General features: G+C 35.1%; 2 protein-coding genes across 9 annotated transcripts in view; one reads left to right on the forward strand and one right to left on the reverse strand.

Annotated features, from left to right (window-relative positions):
- The first annotated feature begins 1,429 nt into the window (after positions 1–1,429).
- Positions 1,430–9,826, forward strand: TMEM254 (transmembrane protein 254). 2 transcript variants are annotated; one of them, XM_074296696.1, is made up of 4 exons: positions 1,430–1,589; positions 4,525–4,628; positions 4,838–4,897; positions 7,750–9,826. In XM_074296696.1, exons 1-4 carry the CDS (start codon positions 1,500–1,502, stop codon positions 7,868–7,870), a joined length of 375 nt encoding a protein of 124 aa, XP_074152797.1. In that variant the 5' UTR covers positions 1,430–1,499; the 3' UTR covers positions 7,871–9,826. The 2 variants fall into 2 exon arrangements, with proteins under 2 accessions (XP_074152797.1, XP_074152796.1); XM_074296695.1 differs by lacking the exon at positions 1,430–1,589 and adding an exon at positions 1,666–1,853.
- A 12,509-nt stretch (positions 9,827–22,335) lies between these two features.
- LOC141558881 (L-threonine ammonia-lyase-like) overlaps positions 22,336–26,652 on the reverse strand; it is a 36,170-nt gene continuing 31,853 nt past the window's right edge. For all 7 annotated transcript variants that reach the window (XM_074296698.1, XM_074296699.1, XM_074296703.1 and 4 more), the window contains 2 exons: positions 25,637–25,694; positions 22,336–22,831 (listed from right to left, as the gene is read on the reverse strand). In XM_074296698.1, the coding sequence (XP_074152799.1) occupies positions 22,739–22,831; positions 25,637–25,694 (151 nt within the window). In that variant the 3' untranslated portion in view covers positions 22,336–22,738. The remainder of the gene's footprint in view (positions 22,832–25,636; positions 25,695–26,652) is intronic.

Consider the following 26,652-nt stretch of genomic DNA (forward strand, 5'->3'; position numbering starts at 1 on the left):
TCTCTTATTAGAAGCCAATCGCTTCATGAGTTCAAAAGGCCAAAGTGCATGCTTGCATACTGAAAGAGTTGACTCAGCAATAGTTCCTCCAAGGTAAGATTTCTTTAACTTCCACTTTTAAATTCATTTAAACAAAAATTTAATTTTTAAAAAAATTGTTTTGTTGACACAGTTTTGTTTGACAGTAAAGTATTTACAATGTATTTGAGTTAAATTTGTTGTCTCTCCATGTCAAATTTATTTACATTGTTGAAGTCATTGTGTATATTTTTTCTTGGATTTGCATTATTCATTCTAGAATAGTTCATCAATATACCTGTGGGTCTCTAAATTCTTTTTGTTTATCATTCCTTGCAACTCATTAAAATTACATTGCATTCATACGTCGTGATCTGTTCTGCCTTTCCCCCAATCGTTGGACACCTATTTTATTTCAAGGTTTTTGTTATCATTTAAAAAAAAAAAAAAAAAAAAAAAAGATGCTCTGAACATTTTGCTGCCATTTCCTTCTATCAATTTTTTTCTTTTTGATATTTGCTCAAGAAAGAAGTATCTATGTAAGAGTATAATTAATGTATTAATTTCCCCTATATAATTCCAAATTATTTTCCAGAACATTTGACTAATTATCAGCTCTGTCAACATTGAAATTACAACGTCTATCCTCTCATAGCCCCTCTAATGAGAATTTTCCTTCCTAGTATCTTTGACAGATTTATGAGCATGAGGTGGTAGCTGAAGTGATATTTTGCATTTCTTTGACATTTAGTAACTCTGAATATTTTTTTTTCTGTTGGAAAAAAAATTCTTTTGAAAATTATTTTTATTGTAATTCTCAAAATACACGCAAAAAGAGTTTTCAACATTCATCCCCGCAAAACCTTGTGTTCCAATTTTTTTCTTCCCCATTTCTCCCCTCCCCTAGAGAGCAAGCATTCCACTGTCGATTAAACATGTGCATTTCTTCTAAATGAGAAAAAGGAAAATCACAGCTTTCCTGTACTTATTCATCACACACATCATTCCATTATCTTCATGTACCCCATTTTTTTTAGTCACTCCCTAATCAACGAGCACCTATTTTGTTTGGAATTCTTAACTATGATAAAAAAGTAATTATTTTAAAAAAGTAAATATAGATTGTAAATATTGTGGTGTACATAGGAACTTTGTTCTTATCCACAGTTTACTTGGGAAATGGAAGAAATCGAATCTATGTGTCAAAAGGTCTGATAGTAACTTTATTAATTTTATATTACATATATGTATATATATATAAAATATATAAATTGATCTCCCCCCAGACACATGCATGCACGGGTGCGTGGGAGCACGTGCAGGTGTGTGCATTACACGCCTGGGGAGGGGTGGACCCCAAAGGCAGGCCAGTGCAGAAAGCTCCCTCCGCGTGCTTTACAGGAAACTCCCAGCTCCGCCCCCGCCCCGCCCACTTTGTCCACTTTGCTCTGCTTCTGAAGTCCGCTCTGGGCAGTGCAACCATGGAGGCGGCGAGGAGCGGAGCAGCCTACTTCAAGAGAGGCAATCTCTTCGCGCTGGTAGTCATTGCGGTGTCCTTCAGTTACTATACGGTGAGTGGGCTGCGTTCTCGGACCTCCCCTCCGCCTCCATTCTCGGTCCAGTCTCCCGGGCCTTTGCGCACGCGCCTTCCAGTCCTGGAACGGGTTGGTTCACTTTTCCCTAGCTACGGGGGTGGAAGCCGTGCTCTGAGCTAGCAAAGCGAAATCAGGATGGAGGCGAAAAAAAAGACCGATTCGGAGCTGGCGGGTTCTTACTTCCGGAGGGCCAGTCCGGTGGGCATGGTGGTCACAGCCGTGGGTCTGGTCTACTTCGCGGTAAGGATTGGTGGAATTTGAAAAGTCCAAGCAGCGCAAGCGCACTGGATTCCTCTCTTCTTGAGGGTCTTGAGGCTCGTGCGCATGCGGGCAGATCCCTCCTTCCCCCTCCCCCTCCGATTCCTGTGTTGCCTTGGTTACCAGAGTCTGGATGTAGATGGGGTAGTCGGGCTGGACCATCCTGGATGCTGGAATAGACGCGGGCGGAAGCACTCTCTTTCCCTCAGTGAGAAGGCTGGAATTGGGGAGAGGGGCGCTTTCTCTACTTCTGGCCGCATGATCCTTCTCTGCACTTAGTAGCCACTTACTAAAAGTGTGTTGGTTTGATTTTTTTAACAACTCAATCTCAACTTCCCTTACAGGTAAAATGGGAAAAATACTTGCAGTACCTGCTTAACAGGAGGGGGTGTGTGTGTGTGTGTGTGTGAAGAAATCCAGTTATCAGCGCGCAGATGAGCAACATTTAGTAAGAGTTTAGGCAGGAGCTACAAGGAAATGCAAGTTACTCAAGAATTTTACAGGTCAATAGAGGACACAAGCTTAACGTCTGGTGTAAAGCATTATTGTGAAGGCGGTCCTCCACCTGCTGGCCCAGTCCTTCTCCCGACCCTCACTTATATCCAATTCATCTCATCCCTAATGTCACAGTCCTCCAGAAGGAAGCGCAGGGGAGGGGCAAATTAGGGAGACCAGACACCTGTCGGGATAGCTTTATGAGAGTGCCGGGTGACCAGTACAGGAGACAAGAGGAATCAATAAAAGCATTTATGTGCTTACTGTGTAAGCCTGATGACTTCATTTAAATGCAAATCAGTTTGCAAATGATAACATTACCCCATGATGTCATTGGTCCTTTTCCAAAATGAAAGATGAAGAACTATTTGGATATCTTTGTGCTAAATGCTGAGGATGCACAAACATAAGCTCCCTAAGGACCTTGCATGCTAATGGACGGTGGGAGAGACAAAGCACGTGTAATGTCTGGGAACAGGCAGAATGGACTTGATTATGGTTTCAGAACTGGAAAAGGAATGGTAGGAGAAAGATTATTCTAGGGTCCATGAAGCAGTGACTAGATCATCTAGAGGCTAGGTGATGAGGACATAAAGACTTCAGCAAAATTGTACACTATTTCAAAGTCCGATTCTTTTTGTACAGCAAAACCACTGTTTGGACATGTATACATGTATTGTATTTAACTTATACTTTAACATATTTAATATGTATTGGACAATCTGCCATGGGGGGGGAATTAGAACAAAAGGTTTGGCAATTGTCAATGTTGTAAATTACCCATGTATATATCTGGTAAGTAAATACTATTAAAAAAAAAAAAAAACTTCAGCAAGTTTTATGTAGTGGCCCACACATGAGGCAGAGTAAAAAAAAAATTCTCTGAAAGATCATGAAGAGATTGTGAATCTTAACCCAGGTCATAAAGGATAAATGGGATCTGGAGAGAGTAGAATTCTGCAGCAAAGGGTGATGGAGCAGTGAGAAGTGAAGAAATGGGAAATAGGTTGGGGTCATTGATTGTTAAAAGGGGAAATGGCCATAATGCCCAGAAATAAGTGGATTATGAAAAGCTTTGAGTAGTGTGCTAAGGACTTTGGACGTTATATTAGGCAGGAGGACTAGGGTATAAAAATGGTTTTGTTATGCCTTTGTTTGTGGGAGAGGGTTCTGTAATAGTATTTGATGGAATGTAATTTTATTAAGGTAGAATAGAGAGTATTCTGACCGGAATTTCATATTAGAATTTGTGACTGTTCACACTTAGAGAAAACTTGGGAATTTCAGAAATAATTTAAATAAAAAGGGAGAAACAGCATGAAAAACTATAAAACAAGAGAGGAAAATCTTAAGAAAAGAACTTAATTGGAGGCTGAAGGGGAACTTTAACAAAATGAACTCTGTAACTAGGAGAAAGGTGTTCAGAATAATATAAATGAGACAGTTAAAACAAAGTTGTCATTTATCTTCTAATACTCCAGTCTTACAAATGGGAAAGGTAAATGGAAATTTATGAATAATGAATAAGGTTCAGTTCAACAAACATTGAGTTCCTAGTGTATTTAGAGCACTGTACTAGGTTTAGAGGGACATGACTGGGGCCCAGCCCTTATGAATCTCAAAATCTACAGGACATTAAGACAGCTGTAAAAGAATGTAAGTACACAATTACCTTGATAGTCCACCAGAGAGTAAAAAAGGCCATTACAGGTGGAAACCACAGGAAGACTTCATGGAAGCAGTAGCATTTTTAATATGAAAGTCATGATCTCTTTCAGAAAGAAATTTGTCCAAGCTGACACATACAGTTCTGGAGAATTATTTAATATTGTCAAATTTGTTCTAACTTATCATTTTTGTCCACTTTTCCATGAGTACCTAGAATTTAAACTACATACATAGTGTTCCTCTTTTGTTAGATTTTTAGAATTGGGAACAGATGAACTGGAACTTAATGGATTTTATTCAGAATTGCTGTGATGATCTAATATGTGTGGCTACAGCTCAGTTTGCTAGCTGTCTTTCAAATACAGATAAGGGGCAGTTCCTGTTTTGTAAAACCAGGGATTCTTTTACAGCCATTCTCTTAAAAGGGAAAGTTTCCATGCCTATCAAGTGACTTCATGTGTATTCTGTTCCTTTTCTGCTTCTCTTTCAGTGGGTAGTCTTCTGGCCTCAGAGCATCCCCTATCAGAAACTTGGAGTTCTTGGGATTTTTACTCAGTCTTTGGTGGATAATCATCTTGAACTCATGCGTAATGGGTAAGTGAGATCTGGAACAAATAGATAGACCATGCAGTATTTTAGAGACTCATGGAGATCTGGGAAGCCTGTATTGCTGATCTTTTATATTTTAATCTTAAACCAACATCTATTTCTCAGTTAGCTGGCATTTTTCTATTATATTTCTGTGACAGCATTCACTTATCAGAGACAGTGCATCTAAAATCAGCAATGACTTTCTGTTTCAGATATTGGCTTGCCTGGTTGATTCATGTGGGAGAATCTGTATATGCTATGATACTGTGCAAGTAAGTGACTGGGATTTTCTTTAATCTCAACTTCCTCCCCTCTTTTTAAAAAATTCATTGAAATTAGAAATAAACTGGGTTAAAGTAATAGAGATACCTTGTGTAACTAGATTATCTGGTTATAAAATCTCTTGAAATTATCAAATGGTTCAAGCAAGTAAGGACAAGTGGTGCTAGCAAATTTTGTAGATAAACTGTGTCCAGATCATAACATATCCCAGCATATTAGTTTTAAAATATTCAGTGTTCTTCCTAGCTGTGTGACCCTGGGCAAGTCACTTAACCCCAGCCTCAGGAAAAAACCAAACCAAAAAAAAATATTCAGTATTTTGAAGGAAAGTTATTATTCAAATTAAAAAATCAGAGAATTTAAAGATTATCTGGTCCAAGACTTCATGACCCTTTTTCACTCAAGAAATTTTTACACAACCCTGTCTCAAATCTGAGCCAAGAAGTGTCTGGCAGCACTCATGCATATTTAATACAAAGTGCTCATATTGTTTTCAGAACCAAGACCACACTGAATTTACACTGATGCAACATGCTACCATAAACTTTTTGGATTCATTATGTTTGATTTTAAATTAAGTTTTGGTCACTGCATTCAGAAACCTTTTACTGTTTTTTATAGATTTTTCACAACTTCCACATTCAGTTACCCAACTCCATGAGATGATGACTCATAATTTAAGAAGCTTTGATCTAGTCTAACCCATTTATTTTATCAAGGAAGATGTTGAAGCCCAGAAGGGTTGAAACTTTTCTAAAGGTCATACATTTATCAAGTATAAGAACAGGGATCTGAAACCAGTTACACAACTCCAAGCCAACCAATTTTTTTTTTTTTTTTTTTTTACTATCTTTGATTCCTTTTCAGTCAGGACCAGGGATAAAGGATGAAAATTTAAGTTCTGTTCAAAATTATAGCCATTTCAAACAAAATTTGAAAAAATATTTTGGTTTAGGAAACAATCTAGTAATAATTTTTTTTTTAATATTAGCTTTGGCACAGCTGCAAAGTATTCATAGTCTTAAGTCATTAAATAGTGATTTCTTTGTTTTTTCTTTCTTTCTTCCTTCTTCCCTCTCTTTCTTATACTTATTTCTTTGTCCCTTTCTCCCTTCTCTCCCGCCCATCTTTTTTTCTTTCTCCCTTCCTTTTCTTTCTTTCTCTTCCTTCCTTCTTAACTTTTTCTTCCTTCCTTCCCTCCCTCCCTGGTAAATATCATCATCTCACACCATAAAATTAGGTTTAGACCCTGTGCTTCCCTCATTTTGCAAGGCCATATACTGGGGGGAGATGGGGGGGAAGTTTTCAGACATTTGAAAAGTTAGAATTTTGAAGTTCAGATCTCTTAATTTGATTAGAACATGGAAAAAGAATAAGATACAGTATTCCTTTTTACTCAGGACTTCGTGGTTGCATCTGTAATAGAGATACCTTGTGTAACTAGGTTATCTAGTTATAAAATCTCTTGAAATTACCAAATGGTTCAAGCAAGTAAGGACAAGTGGTGCTAGCAAATTTTGTAGATAAACCGTGTCCAGATCATAACATATCCCAGTATATTAGTTTTAAAAATACATATTGTGCAAAAAAAGAGGTTGCCAAAAAAAATTTTTTTTCAAAATAGCTTTCATCTAAAATTTTTAATCTAAAAATTGGTTTAAAAAATGGGTTAATTGGTATCATTAAATCTCCAATTGGAGCATAAATGCTGCTTTCATTTTTATGTTTATAAAGAAATCCTTACAATAGTAATAAATAGACAGGATCAAAGGAGACAAAGTGTAAAAATTTTATAATAGTAACACACTAGTTAGGAGGAGGTAACATGGTATCAAGGAAAAATTGATCTATCAACTAAAATTTTATTATTGTCTGTATTTATTTTTTTTCCTTTCTTTTTTTTTTTCCCCCTGAGGCTGGGGTTAAGTGACTTGCCCAGGGTCACACAGCTAGGAAGTGTTAAGTGTCTGAGACCAGATTTGAACTCGGGTCCTCCTGAATTCAAGGCTGGTGCTCTATCACTGCACCATCTTATTGTCTGAATTTAACTGTGTGCTGTCTGAGGTTGACAAGCGAAAGTCCTTTGCTTGAGGAGTTTACAAAGTATCCAGGAAACAGCTAATACATGCATTAAGTATATACAAAGTAATGAGGATAGAACACTTTGCTAATAGGGAGGGAAGGGAGCATTTAGAATCATAAGACCTGAGTTCTCATTTTGGGGATGCCACTACCTTCCTCTGTGACCATGTGACTATGGTCTTCATATCTCAGAACATTTGCCTTTTTTCATCCTCAAAATGAGGGAATTAAACTAGACTATTTCCATGATTCCTTTCAGATTTAAATTTTATGAACCTACATATAAGCTACATGAAATCTAACATATAGTCCCATTTAGTGCTTTAATTACAATTTAAAATCATTTTATGCTTTATTTTGGCAAGTCAAGAAAAAATAAAAGGCAACACTATATCTTAAATATTTTCCCTATTTGGGAAAGAGGGGTAAGGACCATCCACATTTCATCAGAAGGACCTTTACATGAAAAGCATTCCTAAAATCATTTAGCAATGGTTCTAAGAAAGCATGAAAATTACAAACTAGATAATTTTCAATAAATTCTCAATTCTTAGCCAGAAAAAAACCCACTTGTGTGAGATGCTATAAATCAACTTTCCCCTATTGAACTTGTCTTTAGGTACTCAGACATTAATAAGGATTTCAGAGACCAGGGCAAGAAAATAAGTCTTTAGCTTGATTTTTATTCCACTTATTTCCCTTTATTAAGAAAAATGAAAATGACTATGTTTCTAATGTTCTTTTTTTTCTTCCCCTACAGTCAAAAAGGTATCACAAGTGGCCGGGCTCGACTTCTATGGTTGATACAAACATTCTTTTTTGGGATTGCTTCTCTCTCCATCTTACTTGCATATAAACCTTCCCATCACAAAAAAAAGTAAAGGATGAATTAAATGATTTTTTTTGTCCAAATTTTGCAACTTTGTCTAATTTTTTAAATTAGTGTTTTCTTCATTGTTTTAGAAAATGTCTATACTATGAATAGATTTGATTCTTTTTCCTGATCTTAAAACTCTTGCATATAATTGATGATTTTCATCATCTCTGAGCGGAGGCTGCCTAAGTTTACTGAATTCTGTGTAGCTCAACATTTATTGAATACCTGTAGTGTGCAAGGCACAATATGAATTAGACATGTTTAGAGCAGTGGCCCTGGAGTCAGGAGCACTGACTTCAAGTCTAGCTTCAGACACTTGACACTTACCTTGCTGTGTGACCCCAAGCAAGCCATCTAACTCTGTTTGCTTAAGTTTCCATATGTGTAAATAAAAATTTTTAATTTATATCAAATTGCAAAGGTTTTGTACAAACAAAACTAATGCAGACAAAATTAGAAGGGAAACAATAAACTGGGAAAACATTTTTATAGTCAAAGATTCTGATAAAGGCCTCATTTCCAAAATATATAGAGAATTGAATCTAATTTATAAGAAATCAAGCTATTCTCCAATTGATAAATGGTCAAAGGATATGAACAGACAATTTTCAGATGAAGATATTGAAACTATTTCTAGCCATATGAAAAAGATGCTCCAAGTCATTATTAATCAAAGAAATGCAAATTAAGACAACTCTAAGATACCACTATACACCTGTCAGATTGGCTAGAGTGACAGGAAAAGATAATGCTGAATGTTGGAGGGGATGTGGGAAAACTAGGACACTGGTACATTATTGGTGGAATTGTGAATACATCCAGCCATTCTGGAGAGCAATTTGAAACTATCTTCAAAAAGTGACCAACCCTTTGACCCAACAATGTTTCTACTGGATTATATCTCAGAGAGATATTAAAGAAGGGAAAGGGACCCCATATGTGCAAATATGTTTGTGGCAGCCCTCTTTGTAGTGGCTAGAAACTGGAAAGTGAGTGGATTTCCATCAACTGGAGAATGGCTGAATAAATTGTGGTATATGAATGTTATGGAATATTATTGTTCTGTAAGAAATGACCAGCAGGATGATTTCAGAGAGGCCTAGAGAGACTTATAGGAACTGATACTTAGTGAAATGAGCAGGACCAGGAGATCATTATTTACTGCAACAACAATACTATATGATGATCAGTTCTGATGGATGTGACTCTCTTCCAACAATGAGATGAACCAAATCAGTTCCTGTTCACTAATGAATAGAATCGGCTACACCCAGTGAAAGAACTATGGGTGAGAAGGAACCAGGACCATATCTGAGCATCACAGAGCTTCCTTCAATCTTACCTTGCTTAGATTCTCAATTCAGCACACTGTCTGAGAGGTGAAAATTCTGGTGGCTGAGTCTAAAGCTAACTCCCACTCCAGCTGCTCCCAGGGCTCAGTGGAGGTAACCTGGAGGTATTTATTGTCATCCAAGAAACCTCTATCATGGGATCCCTCTTCAGTTGTTCCAGGAGGACCACTGTTCTGCTTGAAGTCCTGTTTATTTTTGCTTCTCTCCTTTCACACTGAACTACTGTTTTACATCATTTACAGAAGAAATATGGACAGCTTGGAATGTTCCGACCTCTTCCATCATCTTCCCAGAATCCTCTCAGCCATCTCCTGAAATCATGGTTCATCATTGTGCTGATCAAATTCCTTAAGTCTTTTAAAGTTGTCTTCATAATGTTATTATATAAATTATGCTTTAGGTTCTGTTTACCTCACTCTATATTATTGGTTTATAAAAGTGTTCTAGTATTTCCTGGAATTACTGCTTTCATGATTTCTTATGGTATAATTGCATTATATTCATATATCATAATTTGTTCAGCCATTCACTAATTGATGGACAGTCCCTTTAATTTCTATTCATTTGCCATTACAAAAAGAAGTGCAATAAACATGTTTCTATAAGGGTTTTTTTTTATTTTATTTTTTATTATAGCTGCATATGCATGGGTAATTTTTCAACATTGACCCTTGCAAAAACTTCTGTTCCCACTTTTTCCCTCCTTGCCTCTAACCCCTCTCCTAGATGGCAAGTAGTCCCATCCATGTTAAATATGTCAAAGTATATGTTAAATACAATATATGTATACATATTTATACAGTTATCTTGTTGCACAGGAAAGACTGGATTTAAAAAGAAGGTAAAGATAACCTGAGGGGGGAAAAAAAAGCAAGCAAACAGTAACAGAAAGAGTGGAAATGTTATGTTGTGGTCCATACTTATTTCCCATTGTTCTTTCCCTGGGTGTAGCTGGTTCTGTTCATTACAGATCAATTGGAACTGATTTGGATCCTCTCATTGTTGAAGAGAGCCACATCCATCAGAACTGATCATCATGTAGTTGAAGTGTATAATGATCTGGTTCTGCTCATTTCACTTCGTATCAGTTCATGTATGTCTCTCCAAGCCTCTCTGTATTCATCCTGCTGGTCATTTCTTATGGAATAACAATATTCTATAACATTCATATACCACAATTTATTCAGCCATTCTCCAATAGGTGGGCATCCTCTTAATTTCCAGTTTTTAGCCACTACAAAAAGGGCTGCCACAAACATTTTTGCACATATGGGTCCCTTTCCCTATAGATTTTTTTTTTAAATTTAAATCTATTTTTATAGAAATAAATATCTTTAGAAAATATGTATAAAAATGGAATTTCTGGATCAAAAAGTAGACACAATTTTTAAAAATTTGAAGCATAATTGCAAATTACTTTTCAAAATGGCAGAACCAATTCCTATCTTTTTTTTAATTAATTTTATAATTATAAATTTTTTTTGACAGTATATATGCATGAGTAATTTTTTTATATTTCCCTTGTATTCATTTTTCCAGATTTTCCCCTCCCTCCTTCTACTCCCTCCCCTAGATGTCAGGCAATCCCACACATTTTACATGTGTTACAGTATAACCTAGATATAATATATGTGTGTAAATCCAATTTTCTTGTTGCACGTTAAGTGTTGGATTCCGAACCAATTCCTATCAACATAAGAAAAAGGGTGCTTGTGCTCCAACATGTGTCATTTTCCTTTGTGTGTGTGTGTGTGTGTGTGTGTGTGTGTGTGTGTGTGTGTGTATGTTTTATGCCTGATAGCTATTAGGTAGAACCTCAGGATTATTTCATTTTGAATGTATCCAATTTTTAGTGATCTCAAGCATTTTAAAAAATATGATTATTGTTGCTTGGATTGAGTATTTGACCAGGACTTTAAAGCCTCATTTCTATAGTTATAATCTATATACATGTGTATGTATGTGTTGAAAAATCTCTTCTTGAATATCCTAAAAGTAAACATCATCCAACTTTAACTTGAGAAACCTCCAGCGAGGTAAATTTATTTCTTCTTGAGACAATTAAGTTTACTCTGAGAGGTCTAATTTTTAGGAATTCTTTCCTTTCATGAAATTGAAATCAAGCTCTTTCCAATTGCCTTCTTTTGTCTTCCCTGTTAGCCAAGCAGAGCACTCTAATGCTTTTTCCATATGACAGACCTTCAGATTTTAAATACCTAAATGGAACCACTCCCTATACTTCTTAAGATTTCTCTATTTCTATTCATGACACTACCATTAATAGTCATCACTTTTAGAGGTGGTAGAATTATCTCTAACTCCTTTTCCTCTCTTAATCCCCAAGTACAATAAATAGCTAAAATCTCTTCCTAGTCCTCCTTTTTTTTTTTTTTTCCAACTATGAAAACTTCAATTTAAACTTGCATTGAGCAGGTCAACCTTCCCCTCTCAAATCCTTCATTAGTTCCCCATGAATATAGAACAGAATAGAATATACTAGCCTGTCATTCAATGATTTGGTCCCTACTTCATTTTTTAGACTTCACTATTTTCTCTTGTAACTTTATATTCCAGATACCTACAATTACTTTGTTTCCTAAAATGTTATCTTATTTTCCTGCCTTTGTTCACTGAATAGCATTTATGTAATACTTTCAATTTACAAGGTCTTTTATATACATGATCTCCTTAGATCTTGAAATGGTAGCCCTCTCACATGTGCCTAGTCAAAATTCTACCTTTCTTCCTTTGCCTTTTGTAATCTTACTTTGCAGATCTCCTTATCTTCAAGAAAATGATTATTCCCTCCCCTAAGCTTCTATATCACTTACATTGTATTGAATCATTTGGATGATTCATCACTTCCAAATGTTAATATCATTTGTACCTAAGTCTTCTCTTCCCTTCTAGATATCAAAATTTGTTGAGGCCGAGGACAATCAAGGCTGTTATAGAGCATTAAATCTATTTTTTGCTTACAGTTCTTGTTGCCTTTGACAAGCAACTTTAAAGGTTTTCTTTGAAACTCAATTTCTTTGAGTGTAGACCACAGCATAGCATTTCCACTCTGTCTGTTATTGTTTGTATTTTTATTTTCCTTCTCAGGTTATTTTTACATTCTTTCTAAATCTGATTTTTCTTGTGCAGGAAGATAACTGTATAACTGTATTTATACAGTTGTGTGTATATATATATTGTATTTAACATATACTTTAACATATTTAACATGCATTGGTCTACCTGCCATCCTGGGGAGGGAGTGGGAGAAGGAAGTGAAAAGTTGGAAAAGAAGGTTTCAAAAGGGTCAGTGATGAAAAATTACCCATGCATATGTTTTGTAAATAAAAAGCTATAATAAAATAATAATTATAATAATAATAAGGAAACTCAATTTCCTATCTGTAAAATGGGATAATACTTGCACTAAAACAACAAAACATAAAACTTACTCTTCTTTAGGATTATTATGAAGATCAAATGACAATGTATGTAAAGTTCTATGTTTGCATAAGCTAACAAATAAAACTTTTGCACAAAGTTGGTATTTGAGGAATAAATGTGTTTGTATATTTTTTGTCTTATAATTCACAATTCCGGTTTTCACATTTTCTTCAGAATCCTTCCCTTGTAACTCCATCTCCAGTCCATAAGGGAATTTGGAACATATAATAAAATTGAATTTTGTTTATAACTTTTTGTTGTTGTTTTATGTTTTAAAAAACTGAATAAGTTATGGTATATGAATGTTATGTAATATTATTGTTCTATAAGAAACTATCAGCAGAATGATTTCAGAGAGGCCTAGAGAGACTTATAGAACCAGGAGATCATTGTACACGGCAACAGCAAGGTTATATAATGATCCATTCTGATGCATGATTTTATGATGATGAGAGCCATCTATATTCAGAGAAAGATCTCTAGGAACTAAGTGGATCACAACATAGCATTTTCACTTCTTTTATTGTTATTTGCCTGAATTTTATTTTCTTTCTCATTTTTTTTCTTTTTGATCTGATATTCCTTGTGCAGTAACATAATTGTATAAATATGTATGCCAATATTGTATTTACACATATTTGTACCATGTTTAACACATATTGGATTACTTGCCATCTAGGGGACGAGGTGGAGGAAATGGGGGAATTGGAACACAAGGTTTTTTAAGGATCAGTGGTGAAAAATTATCTTTGCATAAATTTTGAAAATAAAAAGCTTCAATTAAAAAAAACCTTCACTTGAGAAAATCTTACTGTGATTTGAGCTGTTGTTCTCATAGTGATAAAATACTATTGATTCATCCCTCTGACATCCTGTTTGTTCCTCTTGCCATTCAAAGGGCTTTATTTACAAGAACAGGTATATTTATATGTTCCTCACTATACTTTTAAAATAAATATTATTTATATCAGAACATGATAATAAATGTTGGATTAGTTTCCATTACTTCTCACTGAGTTGGGAGACACAAAATATCAAACAGTTTTAGGGTTTATAGATTTCTCTGCAATTTGGAAAAGCTTTTTTTCAAATGATAACTTTTTACAAAATCCCACTTTATCTATTAAATGGTATATTGCAAAGGAAATAAAATAAATTAAAATTAATATTCTAATATTTGTAAAATACTATCTGTATAATTGTTACCTGTTCTGAAATTAATTATAAAATGAAATAAATAACACAACCTCTAGTGTTAGGGTTCACTTTAGAAAATTCAATATTCAAAAGCATTCATAACATACTGTTCAATAAACATTTCCCTTGAACTATGATTATTTAGCAGATTGTATATCTACAAAGGACAGATTTGAGGGAAAATTACTTTTTTAAAAAAGCATAGGATAGTCCTTTTTCTAACATGTAACTATTACCAAGAAAATGGACTTGTGTCATCATTTAAAATATTCAACATGCAGTCTTCATGTGTTCTCCTTTTCCTAATAGTGGATCTGTGTTAATCTATCTAAACCCTCTCACCTTAGTCTTAAGATTAATGGCAGACATTTAGAATATGTCTGATTGAGGTTAGAGAGTATACTGTGTTCTTGGGGGAAAGTGAAGCAAATTGGGATCTTAGAGATTAAAGAAAGTGATGTTATTAAGCCTAAATAGAGGGGCTTCTTATTCAATATGCCATAAGCAACAAACAGGATCTCGAATTTAGAGCCTTTGACATAAAATCCAGTGTTTTTTCTACCTTCTCGTCATTGTCTCTTTTGAAAAAGCAAGAGCAAAATTGAGATTACCATAGGCTTTTCAGAGTTAGAAAGAACCTTAAAAAGTCAGCTAATACTTAATTGTGTATAAAATGTTCCCATCTGGCTATATTCCTCTGGATATCCAAGGAACCTATCTATCCTTTAGCCCTAGAATTTTTGCTTCATCAGCACCTAAGACCCCTGAGGGCCTTCCCTCTGATTTAGAGGGTGGAGAACTCCTCTCAAAAAAAAAAAAAAAATCCCATTTAAGAAAAAGGCCCAGGGCAACCATTTATTTCCCACCCAATAGCTCTTCTAAACTGCTCTAATACAACCATCCCACCTTTTGCTGTTCCCAACTTTTCTGCTTCCTTTTGTGTGTTATCTCTCCCTTCCCATTTGATTGTAAATTCCTTTGAAAGCAGGGATTATCTTTTGCCTCTTTGTATCCGGAGTGTTTGGAATTCTGCCAGGCACATAGGAGGTGCTTAATAAATGCTTATTGATTGATTGAAATCAGGGATTGCCTATTTTTTTTTTTTTAACAAAGCTTTTTATTTTCAAAATATATACATGGATAATTTTCAACATTCACCCCTACAAAATCCTGTGTTCTAATTTTTCCCTCCCTTCCCCCATCTCCTCTAGAGGGCAAGTAATCCATGTTAAAGATGGAACAGGTTTGAATCATCTCATTGTTGGAAAGAGCTATGTCCATCAGAATTGATCATCATAGTCTTGTTGTTGACATGTATAATGATCTCCTGGTTCCACTCTTTCCACTTAGCATCAGTTCATATAAGTCCCTCCAGGCCTCTCTGAAATCATTCTGCTGATCATTTCTTATAAAAAAATAATATTCCATAACATTCATATACCACAGCTTGTTCAGCCATTCCCCAATTTATGGGCATCTACCCATTTTCCAATTCTTTGCTGCCACAAAAAGGGCTTCTACAAACATTTTTGCACATGAATCCTTTTCCCTCCTTTATGGTCTCTTTGGGATACAAAGTCCAGTAGAAACATTGATGGATCGAAGGGTATGCATATTTTGATAGCCCTTTGGGCATAGTTCCAAATTACTTTCCAGCTAAGAACTCCACCAATAAAGTGTCCCAGTTTTCCCATTCATCATTCCCCTCCAACATTCATCATTATCTTTTCCTGTCATCTTACCCAATCTAAGAGGCATGAAGTAGCACCTTAGAGTTGTCTTAATTGATATTTCACTAGCCAGTAATGATTTAGAGCTCCTTTTTATATGACTAGAAATGGTTTTAATTTTTTTTACCTGAAAATTGTCTTTTCATATCCTTTGACAATTTATAAATTGGATAATGGCTTGAATTCCTATAAATCTGAGCCAATTCTCTATATATTGTAGAAATGAGGCTTTTATAACTCTTGAATGTAAAGTTTTTTTCCCCAATTTATTGCTTCCCGTCTAATCTTGTCTGCATTGGTTTTGTTTGTACAATTTTCTCTATCTTTTTCATATTTGTATTCTCAATACTTAACATAGAGCCTGGCACATCTACATATCTAATATCTCTTTAGGGACTGCTAGCTACCCCACTGGAATTCAAAATAGTAAGTTCTTTATTAAGTTTCTCTATGTATTTGAAATATCTTTCAGAAAGAAGCCTGTCAGATCTGTGGAAAAGGGAGGAATTTATGACCACAGAAGAACTAGAAAACTAGTGAATACAAAATGGATAATTATTGATTACATTAACTTTAAAAGAAAGGAAAGTAAAAGAAAAAAAGAAAGGAAATAAAGAAAGAAGATTCTATTCTTAGCCTTTTGCTGTGTTTTTTTTTTGTCAATAGTATTTTGTTTTTTTCTAAACACACACATAGTGTCCAATATTCATTTTTTTGAGATTTTATATCCCAAAATTTTCTCCCTCCCTCATGTGCTCCCTCCCCAAGATAGCAAGCAATCTGACATAGGTTAAACATGTGCAATAAAGGCCTCATTTCTAATATACAGAAAATTTACTCAAATTTATAAGAATATAAATTATTCCCCAATTGATTAATGGTCAAAGAATATGAATAGACAATTTTCAGAGGAAGAAATTAAAACCATCTATAGTCATATGAAAAAAATGCTCTAAATCATTATTGGTTAGAGAAATGTAAATTAAGACTATTCTGAGGTACCACTTCACACCTCTCAGATTGACTAAGATGTCATCATTGATAGAGTTATGAACCGATCCAGCCATTCTGGAGCGCAATTTGGAGCTATGCCCAAAGAGCTATAAGACTGTGTATGATTTTTTTGATTCAGCAGTGCTGCCGCTGGTCTGCATCCCAAAGAAATCATAAGAGAGGGAAATGGACTCACATGTGCAAAAATGTTTGCAGCAGCTCTTTTTCTGTGGCAAAGAATTGGAAAATGAGTAGGTGCCCACCAATTGGAAAATAACTGAATAAGTTATGGCATAGGAATGTAATGGAATATTAGTTTTATCAAAAATTATGAACTGACTGATTTTAGAAAGACCTGGAAAGCTCTACATAAACTAATGCTGAGTGAAACAAACAGAACCAGAAAAACACTGTATGTAGGAACAGCAAGATTGTGAAACTAGCACAAACTTGATTCTTTTCAGCAGTTCAGTGATTCAAGACAATTCCAATAAACTTTTGGATTTTAAAAATGTCATCTGTATGTATCCAGAGAGAAAACTATAGAGATTGAATGTAAATCAACAAATGCTATGTTTACTTTTTTTCCTTTTTCTTCTATTTTTATTTTTTCCTTTTGTTCTGATTTTTCTCTTCCAGCATGATTCATAAGGAAATGTTTTTTTTTTAAAAATGAATGTACATGTATAAAAATATGATATTTTTGCATATAATTGAGGAAAATAAAAGAAAAAAGATTAAAAAAAAAGAAATGAATTCAGAAAAGAAAGAAACCTGTGTGTCAAAAACAGGGGTATTTGAGGGGAAAGGGCAAATGGGACACATGGCACTTAGATTAAACTTCAAAATTATTAATGTATACATTAAAAAGGAAAAATCAAACTTTATAAGTTCTTAATCATTCTCCATTTTTCTTATATAGTAGTTGCACTCACACAAAGTTGGGTCTTCAGAGCAATGAATGAATATTACCTTCAATAGTGTAGGTTCCAGGCTCCTACAACTATAGCAAGCAAGCCTCCATCAGTGTGCTGTGCTTTAATAATAGACACAATTAACTCAAAACAAAAACATTAAAATGACATAGTGAAAACACCCCAAACAAGTCCCTCCTAAAAAAAAAATCTACATTGTACTCTCCCACAAAAACATCTATAAGAAAAGTGGGAACAAATAGTATATTTATAGCAAGGAACACAGAGAGACTATACATCCAAGACATGCCTCAATGCTCATTCCTCATAGAGCTCTCACAAAGCCTCTTCACTTCATAGCTAGACCTAAAACCTGCTTCTTTCTGCAACTTGCATCTCTATTTTGGGAGCTAGATCTCTCTTGATTACAAAGCTGGCTTACTTCTGCTATCAAAAATTCTTCTTCTCAAGCCCACTCCCTCCTCCTTTTTGCACATGTGTGTTCTTTTTTACTTACCTTCTCTTCTCCTTTTCAAAACCACAGAAAAGATCCAATGCTCTCCCAGGAACTTCCTTTGTTCTTAACTCTATAATTTTTGAATACACAGAAGGACTGAAGGGTTACTTCCTGATATCCTGAGTACAAAACAATCAAGAGGAGTAAAGCTCCTTTAAAGTTTGTCTATTGGATCATAATAGGCAACTCAGAGGCATGGAAACTTCAATCAACTAAGTCAATTCTCCAAGTACTCAATGTATAACATTCCCCAACTATAACTAAAATAATGTCCTTTTTGTAAACTGTTGAATGACACATAAATATTTCATTTCACCTTATTATTTAATCTCAACTACTAGGAGAGCAACATCATATAATAGTGAATTGTGAATCACTTATATGTTTTAAGCAATACAACAATATAAGACAATTCCAAAGAACTCATGGTGGAAAATGCTATACATGTTCAAAAAGAATTGATGGAATCTAAATGCACATTGAAACGAACTTTTTTTTTTTTTCTTAGAGGGTTTTGGTCTGTGTTTATTTGATATTCCTAATGTAATGTAGAAATATGTTTAGCATATCTGCACATGTATAATATGTATGTATATCAAATTGTTTGCTTTTTCAATGAGGGAGGGAGGAAGGGAATTAGAAAATTTGGAATTCAAAATTTAGTAATTTAGAAAATTTAAAGGAATTGATTTGGGTCTTTGGGAAATTCAAAGAAATTAAAAAGTAATAAAGGGGAATTGGGAGTGTTACCACGAATTTTTGAGATGAGTTAACTAAAAATAATTATTGTTTTAAAAAAATTGAAATTTAAGCACTACCAATAACAATTGTCAATAATTTGGGCTAAAAATTTTATTGTAGTAAATTAGAGGGGCAGCTAGGTGGCACAGTGGATAGAGCACCATCTCTGAATTCCGGAGGACCCCAGTTCAAATCTTGTCTCAGACACTTAACACTTCCTAGCTATGTGACCCTGGGCAAGTCACTTAACCCCAGCCTCAGGGAAAAAAATAATTTAAAAAATTAGAATAATTTATTGTTTTTGTATGTAGACAATCTCCTAAGATTGTTGAGAGAAGCATGTGATTGTAAAGGGCTTAGCATAATGCCTGACTTGAGTAGGACTTCAATTAGATATACTCTTCCTAATTAGCATGAAAAATTAACAAATTTGCTGCTTTATTTCAGGAATGCAAACTCTAACTGAAAAGTCATAAATTAAACATTTTAAAGTGTTTCTGAAAATAGGCCTTTGAAATTCCTTAAAACAATTTTTTAAAGTGGCCTAGAAAAAAACCTATTCTGTGAAAAAAAATATATTAAGACTTATAACATAAATGGCTTTCTATGATTTGGTGAACCTGAAATAACTTGCAATTGGGAGAAATAAGTGACAAAATGTTCCAATGTTTTTGTTTGTGAGTTGTAAAATTTTAACAACCCTGCTGACAGGGTATGGTGAAACTTTGTAGCACTGGGGTTTGAGAAATTGTTTTCTGGCCAAAATGGATAAATGTGCCAACAGAAACCCTGAATCCAAAAATTTACTCTTTGTGAACTTGTATTACTAAATATGGGTATAATTCCTGACTCTCGTTTAAATAATAGCATCCTGTCCCTACAATGATGTTGAGCAAAATGGGAATAACAAGATAATGATAAACAGGTCTCTTAGGTCTAGTTGATTGAAGAAGGTAAGCTACTCCTCCCCAGAGTTTCTATTACCAGGTATTCTTTTTTAGTTTATTAGTGGAAGGGAAGGGGAGAAAAGTGATAATAGATAATAGATTCAATTAAACAAGGTTGGGTTGCTCCTGGTATCATCCTAAAGGCAACTTGCGTAACAGATACTTGTCCCAACTTGTGTAGGTTTTAACCAGCTTGTGTATTGTCCCATTAGCTATTACCCCTTCTTGAACACTTGAGAAAAAACTATGACGACCAAGGCAAACATTGAGCAAGATTGAATTATTTAGTTCTAAAGCCACTCTGGTACCATAGTTTTCACCAGCTACGTGATTATCAAGAAATACAATTGAGCCAATGATCTACGAAAGCAGAAGGCAACAAGAATATCTGCAGACTACTTCAAGTGGAGTTTGGTCTCAAGAAAAGGTGGAGAAAGTTAATTTTTAGCATTAGCATAGGTAGAACTCTCCTGACTTGATTTTCTCTTGAATGATTTTCCCACCTGGTTAAAAGTCTAAGCCTACTTGTACCATTTTGTCAGCACAATTGGCTATCTTTTCTGGAAGTGACATTAATTTAGCTCAGTATTTTTTTGCCCTCATTATAACTATATCCTCTTTATCATTCTATGGCAAATTTCTATAGTCATGAAAAATCATCAGTGTGAACACAAAATAGAATCTTTTATCTAAAGGCTAATACTGAAGAACTTCTGAGCTACTATAATAGGATACAGGTATAAATTTTCAATGATTTAGCCTAGATTTTTAGTCCTTTCAAAATTAATATGAGAATAATTGAGTATTAGTGGGAAAGTTTATGGTACTAAGTTATTGTTCTAATTAAATCTAAAATGGAAATATCTTCCATTTTCGTTTGAAGAAAAGAACTTTAGTGCAGTTTCCTTGGAGGAGAGTTATTTACAGAATATCTAAATGGAAAAAGCCAATTTAGTTGGATTTATTATTACATCTGGACATTGAACATTTCTTGAAAAAATTTATTATAAACATTTATAATTATAATTTATAATTATAAAATTATAATTATAATATTTCTTGAAAAGTGTTTTATTATAAACAATGTATATAATATGCACTGTCATGAAATTGATTACTCAATCTTGTATATCCCACACCAGAGCTTTTTCTGACAATTGCAGCCATTTTGGAACTTTTCAATCAATTAATTTATTTAAATGAATTCATTTCCTATAAAAAATGTTGTTAGTTCTTTAGCAGACTCCCATCCTCCTTTGAGGGGAATGTTTTGAAAATTAATCTTGTTTATAAAATATAATAATAATAATAATAACAACAAACATTAGATAATTATATATGCCCAAAATTGTAGATTCTCTGGCTTTTTCACTTGTTATTCACATTAGTGCTATTATGTTTGAGCTAGCTTTCACTACCTCACTTGATTGTCATCACAAAGTTGTCTTGAATTAAGATTTATTAAAAAAAAGGGGGATTTCTACAAGTGACAGAACTGAAGAAGTAATTATGATAGAAGCTGCTCTAAGACCCCACCCAATCATATGTACCTAAGAGGATAAGTTCCCAGAGCCCCAGAACATTACATCAGTTTCAGAAACCAGGTAACTGGTATATGATGAGGTGTCTGAACCTTAGGTATAATGAACTCAAAAAACACACACACAAAAGGAAATGGGTTACTAAAAAAGGGATTGTGCCACTTTAAGATTTATTTACCAAAGGGGACTGCCCCTAATGCCTCTTATCAATGCTTCAATCAATCTCTTTTTTCCCCTTACACTGCTAATTGCCCCCTTTGGTTCTCATAGAGAAGTGCCTTCTATGCACCTAAATTGTGATAATCCATAGAAAATTTACCCTTGTAAATGTGGGAATGTGATAGATGGCTTATTGGATCTCTGTTTATTTCCCATCAGTATTAATCAGTTTGATACGAATTCTGATAATGGACAAAAGAGCTGTGAACTGCTTAATCATAGGAAGCTGACTAGAGGATCTCCACCTTTGTTTTTCCTTTTTATTACTTTATGACTTAAGGTCAGCTAGGTAGAGGTGACTCAATTTACATAGAAAGCCCCCCAGCTATTTTTGTTTTCACTTTGTCTTCTTCTCTTTCTCAACTTGGGGAGAGGACCATGAACATCTGGTCAATGAGTGACTCTGGTTGCTGGCCTGCAGCCTGCCTTTCTACGAAAAGATTGGCCCATGAGGCTGTTTTGACATCAGCTTAGCCTATGGGTGCGCTCATTGACTTGGTGGGACCTTGAAAAAAGTCTAGATATGTTTGATTAAAATCTGCTCACTAGCTATTTGTCAATCAAGGGACTTCGTATTTTGCGTAGACCCTCCTAGACGATCAAGGGAAATCTCAATTCACCAATAAAACTCTATTCTTGGTCTGCTTCACCTGTATTGCCTGGACATCAGGCACTACAAAAACTAAGGCTCTAGAGAAAGTGAGTGTCTCGGATCATGAGGAAGATCTGAGATGGACATCATTACTGGAGGTCATGGACTCTTCAATAAAGTACCTTTGGTTCAGAGCTCTGACTAGTGGTTTTTATTGCAAATAGGACAATTTTAGAATTGCTACGCAACTTAAGTTTTCCAATGACCTTACAGAAACTTCATTCATTGATTCAACCAACATTTATTAAGCTTCTGTTGTGGGCAGAGCACTACACTAGGTGCTGCAGGAAATGTTTATATGCATACAGTCCAATCTGATTTGAGATCTTAAATATTATTATTTTTACAGATAAGGAACTTTCAACCCACAGAGGTTGTGACTCTCTTAGAATGGTCACAAGTGGTAAGTAACCGAGCCAGGTTTCGAACTTCTGACTCCAAACTGAGTGCTTTCCCATTCTACTACATTGTGATCTCTGCCTTCTTTTCATTTACGCTCTACGGATATTTCCTCAGCATTTTTTTTTGCCACTGCTTTTCACAAGCCCACCTCCTGCTCTGGCCACGAGGGGACTATAACCATAAGGGCTTCTGTAACTAGTGTTAGTGATGTAATTTTCCCTCACTGCTACATCCACTCCAGGGATGGGTAGCGTTCTAAGAGGGCACTCCGGAGCTGAGTTGCTTGTTGCTTGTCTCTAGTCTCAGTAACACAGGTGACCTAGGGGAGAAGAGAGAGGACAGGTTTTTCATCAAAATTCACAGACCTAGCTATGAAGTTTAAATAGACACTTTACAAGGTCTTAGTATATTTGAATATGCTGGTCAAGTTTCTTAATACTAGTCAGTTCCATTATCCTTTTGCTCCTAAGGCATTAAACACTTGAGTCTTGTATCTGTGATAGACCATTAGCCATTCCTCTTCCCATTTTATAGAGACGCAAACAGACCCAATGGTGATGCGATTTGCTTGGTCTTTCAAGAAGTTAGAAGTGGGATTTAACATTCTGCCTCACAATTCTCAAGCATCACTATTATCCCATATCCCCTCCTCACATTTCCTTTCCTCTTCTTTTATTTCTACAAGATGTGCTTATTTCTTTTGTCTCTGTGGTGTTCCACACAAGACAATGTATATCTGAACATTTATTCTTATTTAATCGTGATGCTGGTGACTGCTGAAAAAGAGAATAGAGGCATGGGAACCATGCCTGGGACGATCACAGTTTGGAAAACCATTGCCACTCTTTCCAGCTTTCCTTGTTTTCCTGATTGGAAACATTACATTCTCATGATTTGTCCCAAGAGTCATAAGACCTGGATGCAAATCCAGTTGTATGCTGTAAAATGGGAGTAGGGTTTGCTCTACTTCCCCAGAGTAGTTATGAGGAAAGGCTGCCATTCTTAAAAATCTATGAACCATAGAATTGCATATCTGGAACTGGAAAGGATTTCAAAGGCCAGTAAATTCAATCTCATTTTACATAAGAGGAAACTCAGAAAGAGGGGGAGAGGGCAAGCAACTCTTCAAAGAAATAAAATTAGCTTGAAAAGTGGAATAAAGGGAATGTTGATATGCAGGGAAAGAAGAAGAAGGAAAGCAAGTCCATGGGAATCCTATATCTTACAGGTAAGGGAATCTTACATACTATCATTTTACAAATGATAAAGTGGAGACCTAGAGGGATACAAGTAATTTGTCTGAAGTCACAATGAATTAGAAGAACAATGATGCACACCGAGATGCACTGACTCAGCTCTTTCCATTGTACCAAGCATAATTTTCAACTGCCTTTCTTAACTAAAAAGAAAGCTCTGAGATTAATGACAACACTCTACTACAGCTCAGTTGTTCCTTCATTTTCTGTTGCACTTGTTTTTGGTATTAATTTTATAAATTCTTTTATTAACTTTTCTCTGGAATATTGCTTTATGCATCACTTTTTTGGACAGTGTAAACAAGGTGAATGATGTTCATTCTTTGTTGTTGTTTTATTTAGTCATTTATTTAGTTGTTTTTAGTCATGTCCAACTCTCTATGACTCCATTTGGGAGAGATAGTAGAGGGTGGTTTGCCATGGCAAACAAGATTAAGTGATTTGTCCAGGGTCATACAGCCAGTAAATATTTGAGGTCAGATTTGAACTCAGGAAGATAAGTCTTTCTGATTCCAAACTCAGAACTCTATCCATAAAGTTGTTGAGAACACTAAGGAGACATTGTTTGTCTGACTTTGTGAGCATGAGAAACAATACTATATTGTCCCTATGTGACACATTTTATTATGCATCTTGTACAAAAAAAGTCAACCAAATTTGAATATTTTCCTCTTTCTCTTTTCCTTCCTTCCTTCCTTCCTTCCTTCCTTCCTTCCTTCCTTCCTTCCTTCCTTCCTTCCTTCCTTCCTTCCTTCCTTCCTTCCTTCCTTCCTTCCTTCCTTCCTTCCTTCCTTCCTTCCTTCCTTCCTTCCTTCCTTCCTTCCTTCCTTCCTTCCTTCCTTCCTTCCTTCCTTCCTTCCTTTCTTTCTTTCTTTCTTTCTTTCTTTCTTTCTTTCTTTCTTTCTTTCTTCTTTTAAAAGCTATATTTAACCAAACAAGTCAACAAGAGGGGAATACTCCTACAGGCAACTTTTATTTTTTTTCTATTTATCTACTTCCTATCTCTTGTAGGGGAGAAAAAACTGCTTTCTTGGACCAATGGTGTCAATGTAGTATGGAAGAAAGAACTTGCCCAAGGTCACCCATACTTAGCTAACAGAAAAGTTGAGATCAGAACTCAGGACTTCTACACAGTAGATGACCATGGAATACAGAATGACAAAGCAGATAGTGTTACATAAAATAGAATGGAATATTGCTATGTCACATCTATAAAAGAATTCAGAGAAACATGGGAAGACTTATGCAAACTGATCTAGAGTAGATTAGTTCTATCAAAAACAATATACTTATGAATACATGACATGAATACAATGTCAATGGAAACAACAACAAATGAAAGTTAACATTGTGTAATTATGACTGATTTATGTTTAGAACAAAAGAGAAAATATATCTTTCCCCCTCCTTTGCAAAAGATGGGTAAAGAACACTGCTTATATTGCCAGATTCAGTTGATATGTTTGCTAACATTAATGATTTCCTTTCTTTTTTTCTCTTTTTTATTTTTTGTTTCAAGGGATTATTCCCTGAATAGGGAAGGGGAGAACATATATGGACACATACACACACACATACACACATATTTATAGATACATGTAAATACACATATTTTTCAAGACATACTTGGAGATGAAAGTGATGTTAAAAACAAAAGACATGAAAATTATTTAAAATTAAAAATAAAAAAATCCAAGTCATTTAATCCAGATCAAGAACACTTTCTCTTAGGAATAAAAGAATAGAATTTAGGACACAATGGAACTGGGGGTATGATTTCAGTCCCTTGATTGAATTGACAAGCTATTGGCAAGCACTGCTCAGAAATCACCCATCTTTAGGATGCCTACCAACCCTATCTTTCTTACCTTTGTCATGAAGAGCTTAGAGGTCAAAAATCCATGTTCCTTCTGAATGTCCAGCACCCTAAAAGATACAGAGAGTCATACAGGAGAAATGCACTGCGGTTCTCCATGACTGTCCTTAATTGAACAGTCACTATTACACCATGACTAAGGCAACAGCCAGATGACAATACTGTCTCTCTCTTCTGCTTTCCAGCTGGGCATTGCCACTCACATTGCAAGCAAAGCTTTTATTTTACTGTTGGTAGTACTTTTGACAAAGGACTACCCTCCTATCTTTCTTTGAACCTTATCTGCAAGGTAGTGAGCCAGGGTTGAAAAAGCGATGAAACTCAGAGTTGCATGATTTGCCAGGCATTCAGATGGTAGGAAGTAGGGGCATTAGAAACATCTTTTTTTAGAATGTCTTTAAACTCCCAAATCAATGCTCTACTACAACATATTATCTCTCCGATCCACTCAATCTATATTTCTCCTTAGAGGCTTGTAACAATAGTTCTCAAAGTCCATTAGTCTCCTTTTTATTTTATTTTTACATTTGAATACACATTGAAAAGGTTTATTTTTAACTAAACCTTTTTATTTTCAAAATATATACATGGATAATTTTTGACATTCACCCCTACAAAGCTCTGTGTTTTAATTTTTTCTCTCCCTTCCTCCCAGCACCTCCCCCAGTCAGCAAGTAATCCAATATATGTTAAACATGTGCAATTCTTCTATACATATTTCCACAAATATCATGATTAGCTTCCTTTTTTTAAGCTGGAAAGACATTTGCAAATTATGCATTGAGCAGTGCAAAGAACATTGACTTTCAAGTCAGTGAACAATGGCTTAAATCCCGCATCTGCTATCTGTAAGACATCAGAAAATGGAGTTCCTTTCTCTGGGCTTTAGGTCCGTCATCGTTAAAATGAGAGGGATGGAATTATGGGACCCCTAAAGTCTCTTCCAGCTGCAAATCTATAATTCTACAGTTTCTCTTGTTCCTTCTTATGTACCCTCCTCTTCCCTTT

Source organism: Sminthopsis crassicaudata, chromosome 2 (genome assembly GCF_048593235.1).
Source record: "Sminthopsis crassicaudata isolate SCR6 chromosome 2, ASM4859323v1, whole genome shotgun sequence".
NCBI classification, from domain to species: Eukaryota; Metazoa; Chordata; class Mammalia; order Dasyuromorphia; family Dasyuridae; genus Sminthopsis; species Sminthopsis crassicaudata.

Excerpts from the sequence above, each read along its gene's own strand:
- TMEM254 (XM_074296695.1), top strand. The coding sequence starts at position 1,749 with ATGGAGGCGAAAAAAAAGACCGATTCGGAGCTGGCGGGTTCTTACTTC. Across the intron at positions 1,854-4,524 it reads TGGGTCTGGTCTACTTCGCG|TGGGTAGTCTTCTGGCCTCA; the intron begins GTAAGGATTGGT and ends CTTCTCTTTCAG. Across the intron at positions 4,629-4,837 it reads CTTGAACTCATGCGTAATGG|ATATTGGCTTGCCTGGTTGA; the intron begins GTAAGTGAGATC and ends TTTCTGTTTCAG.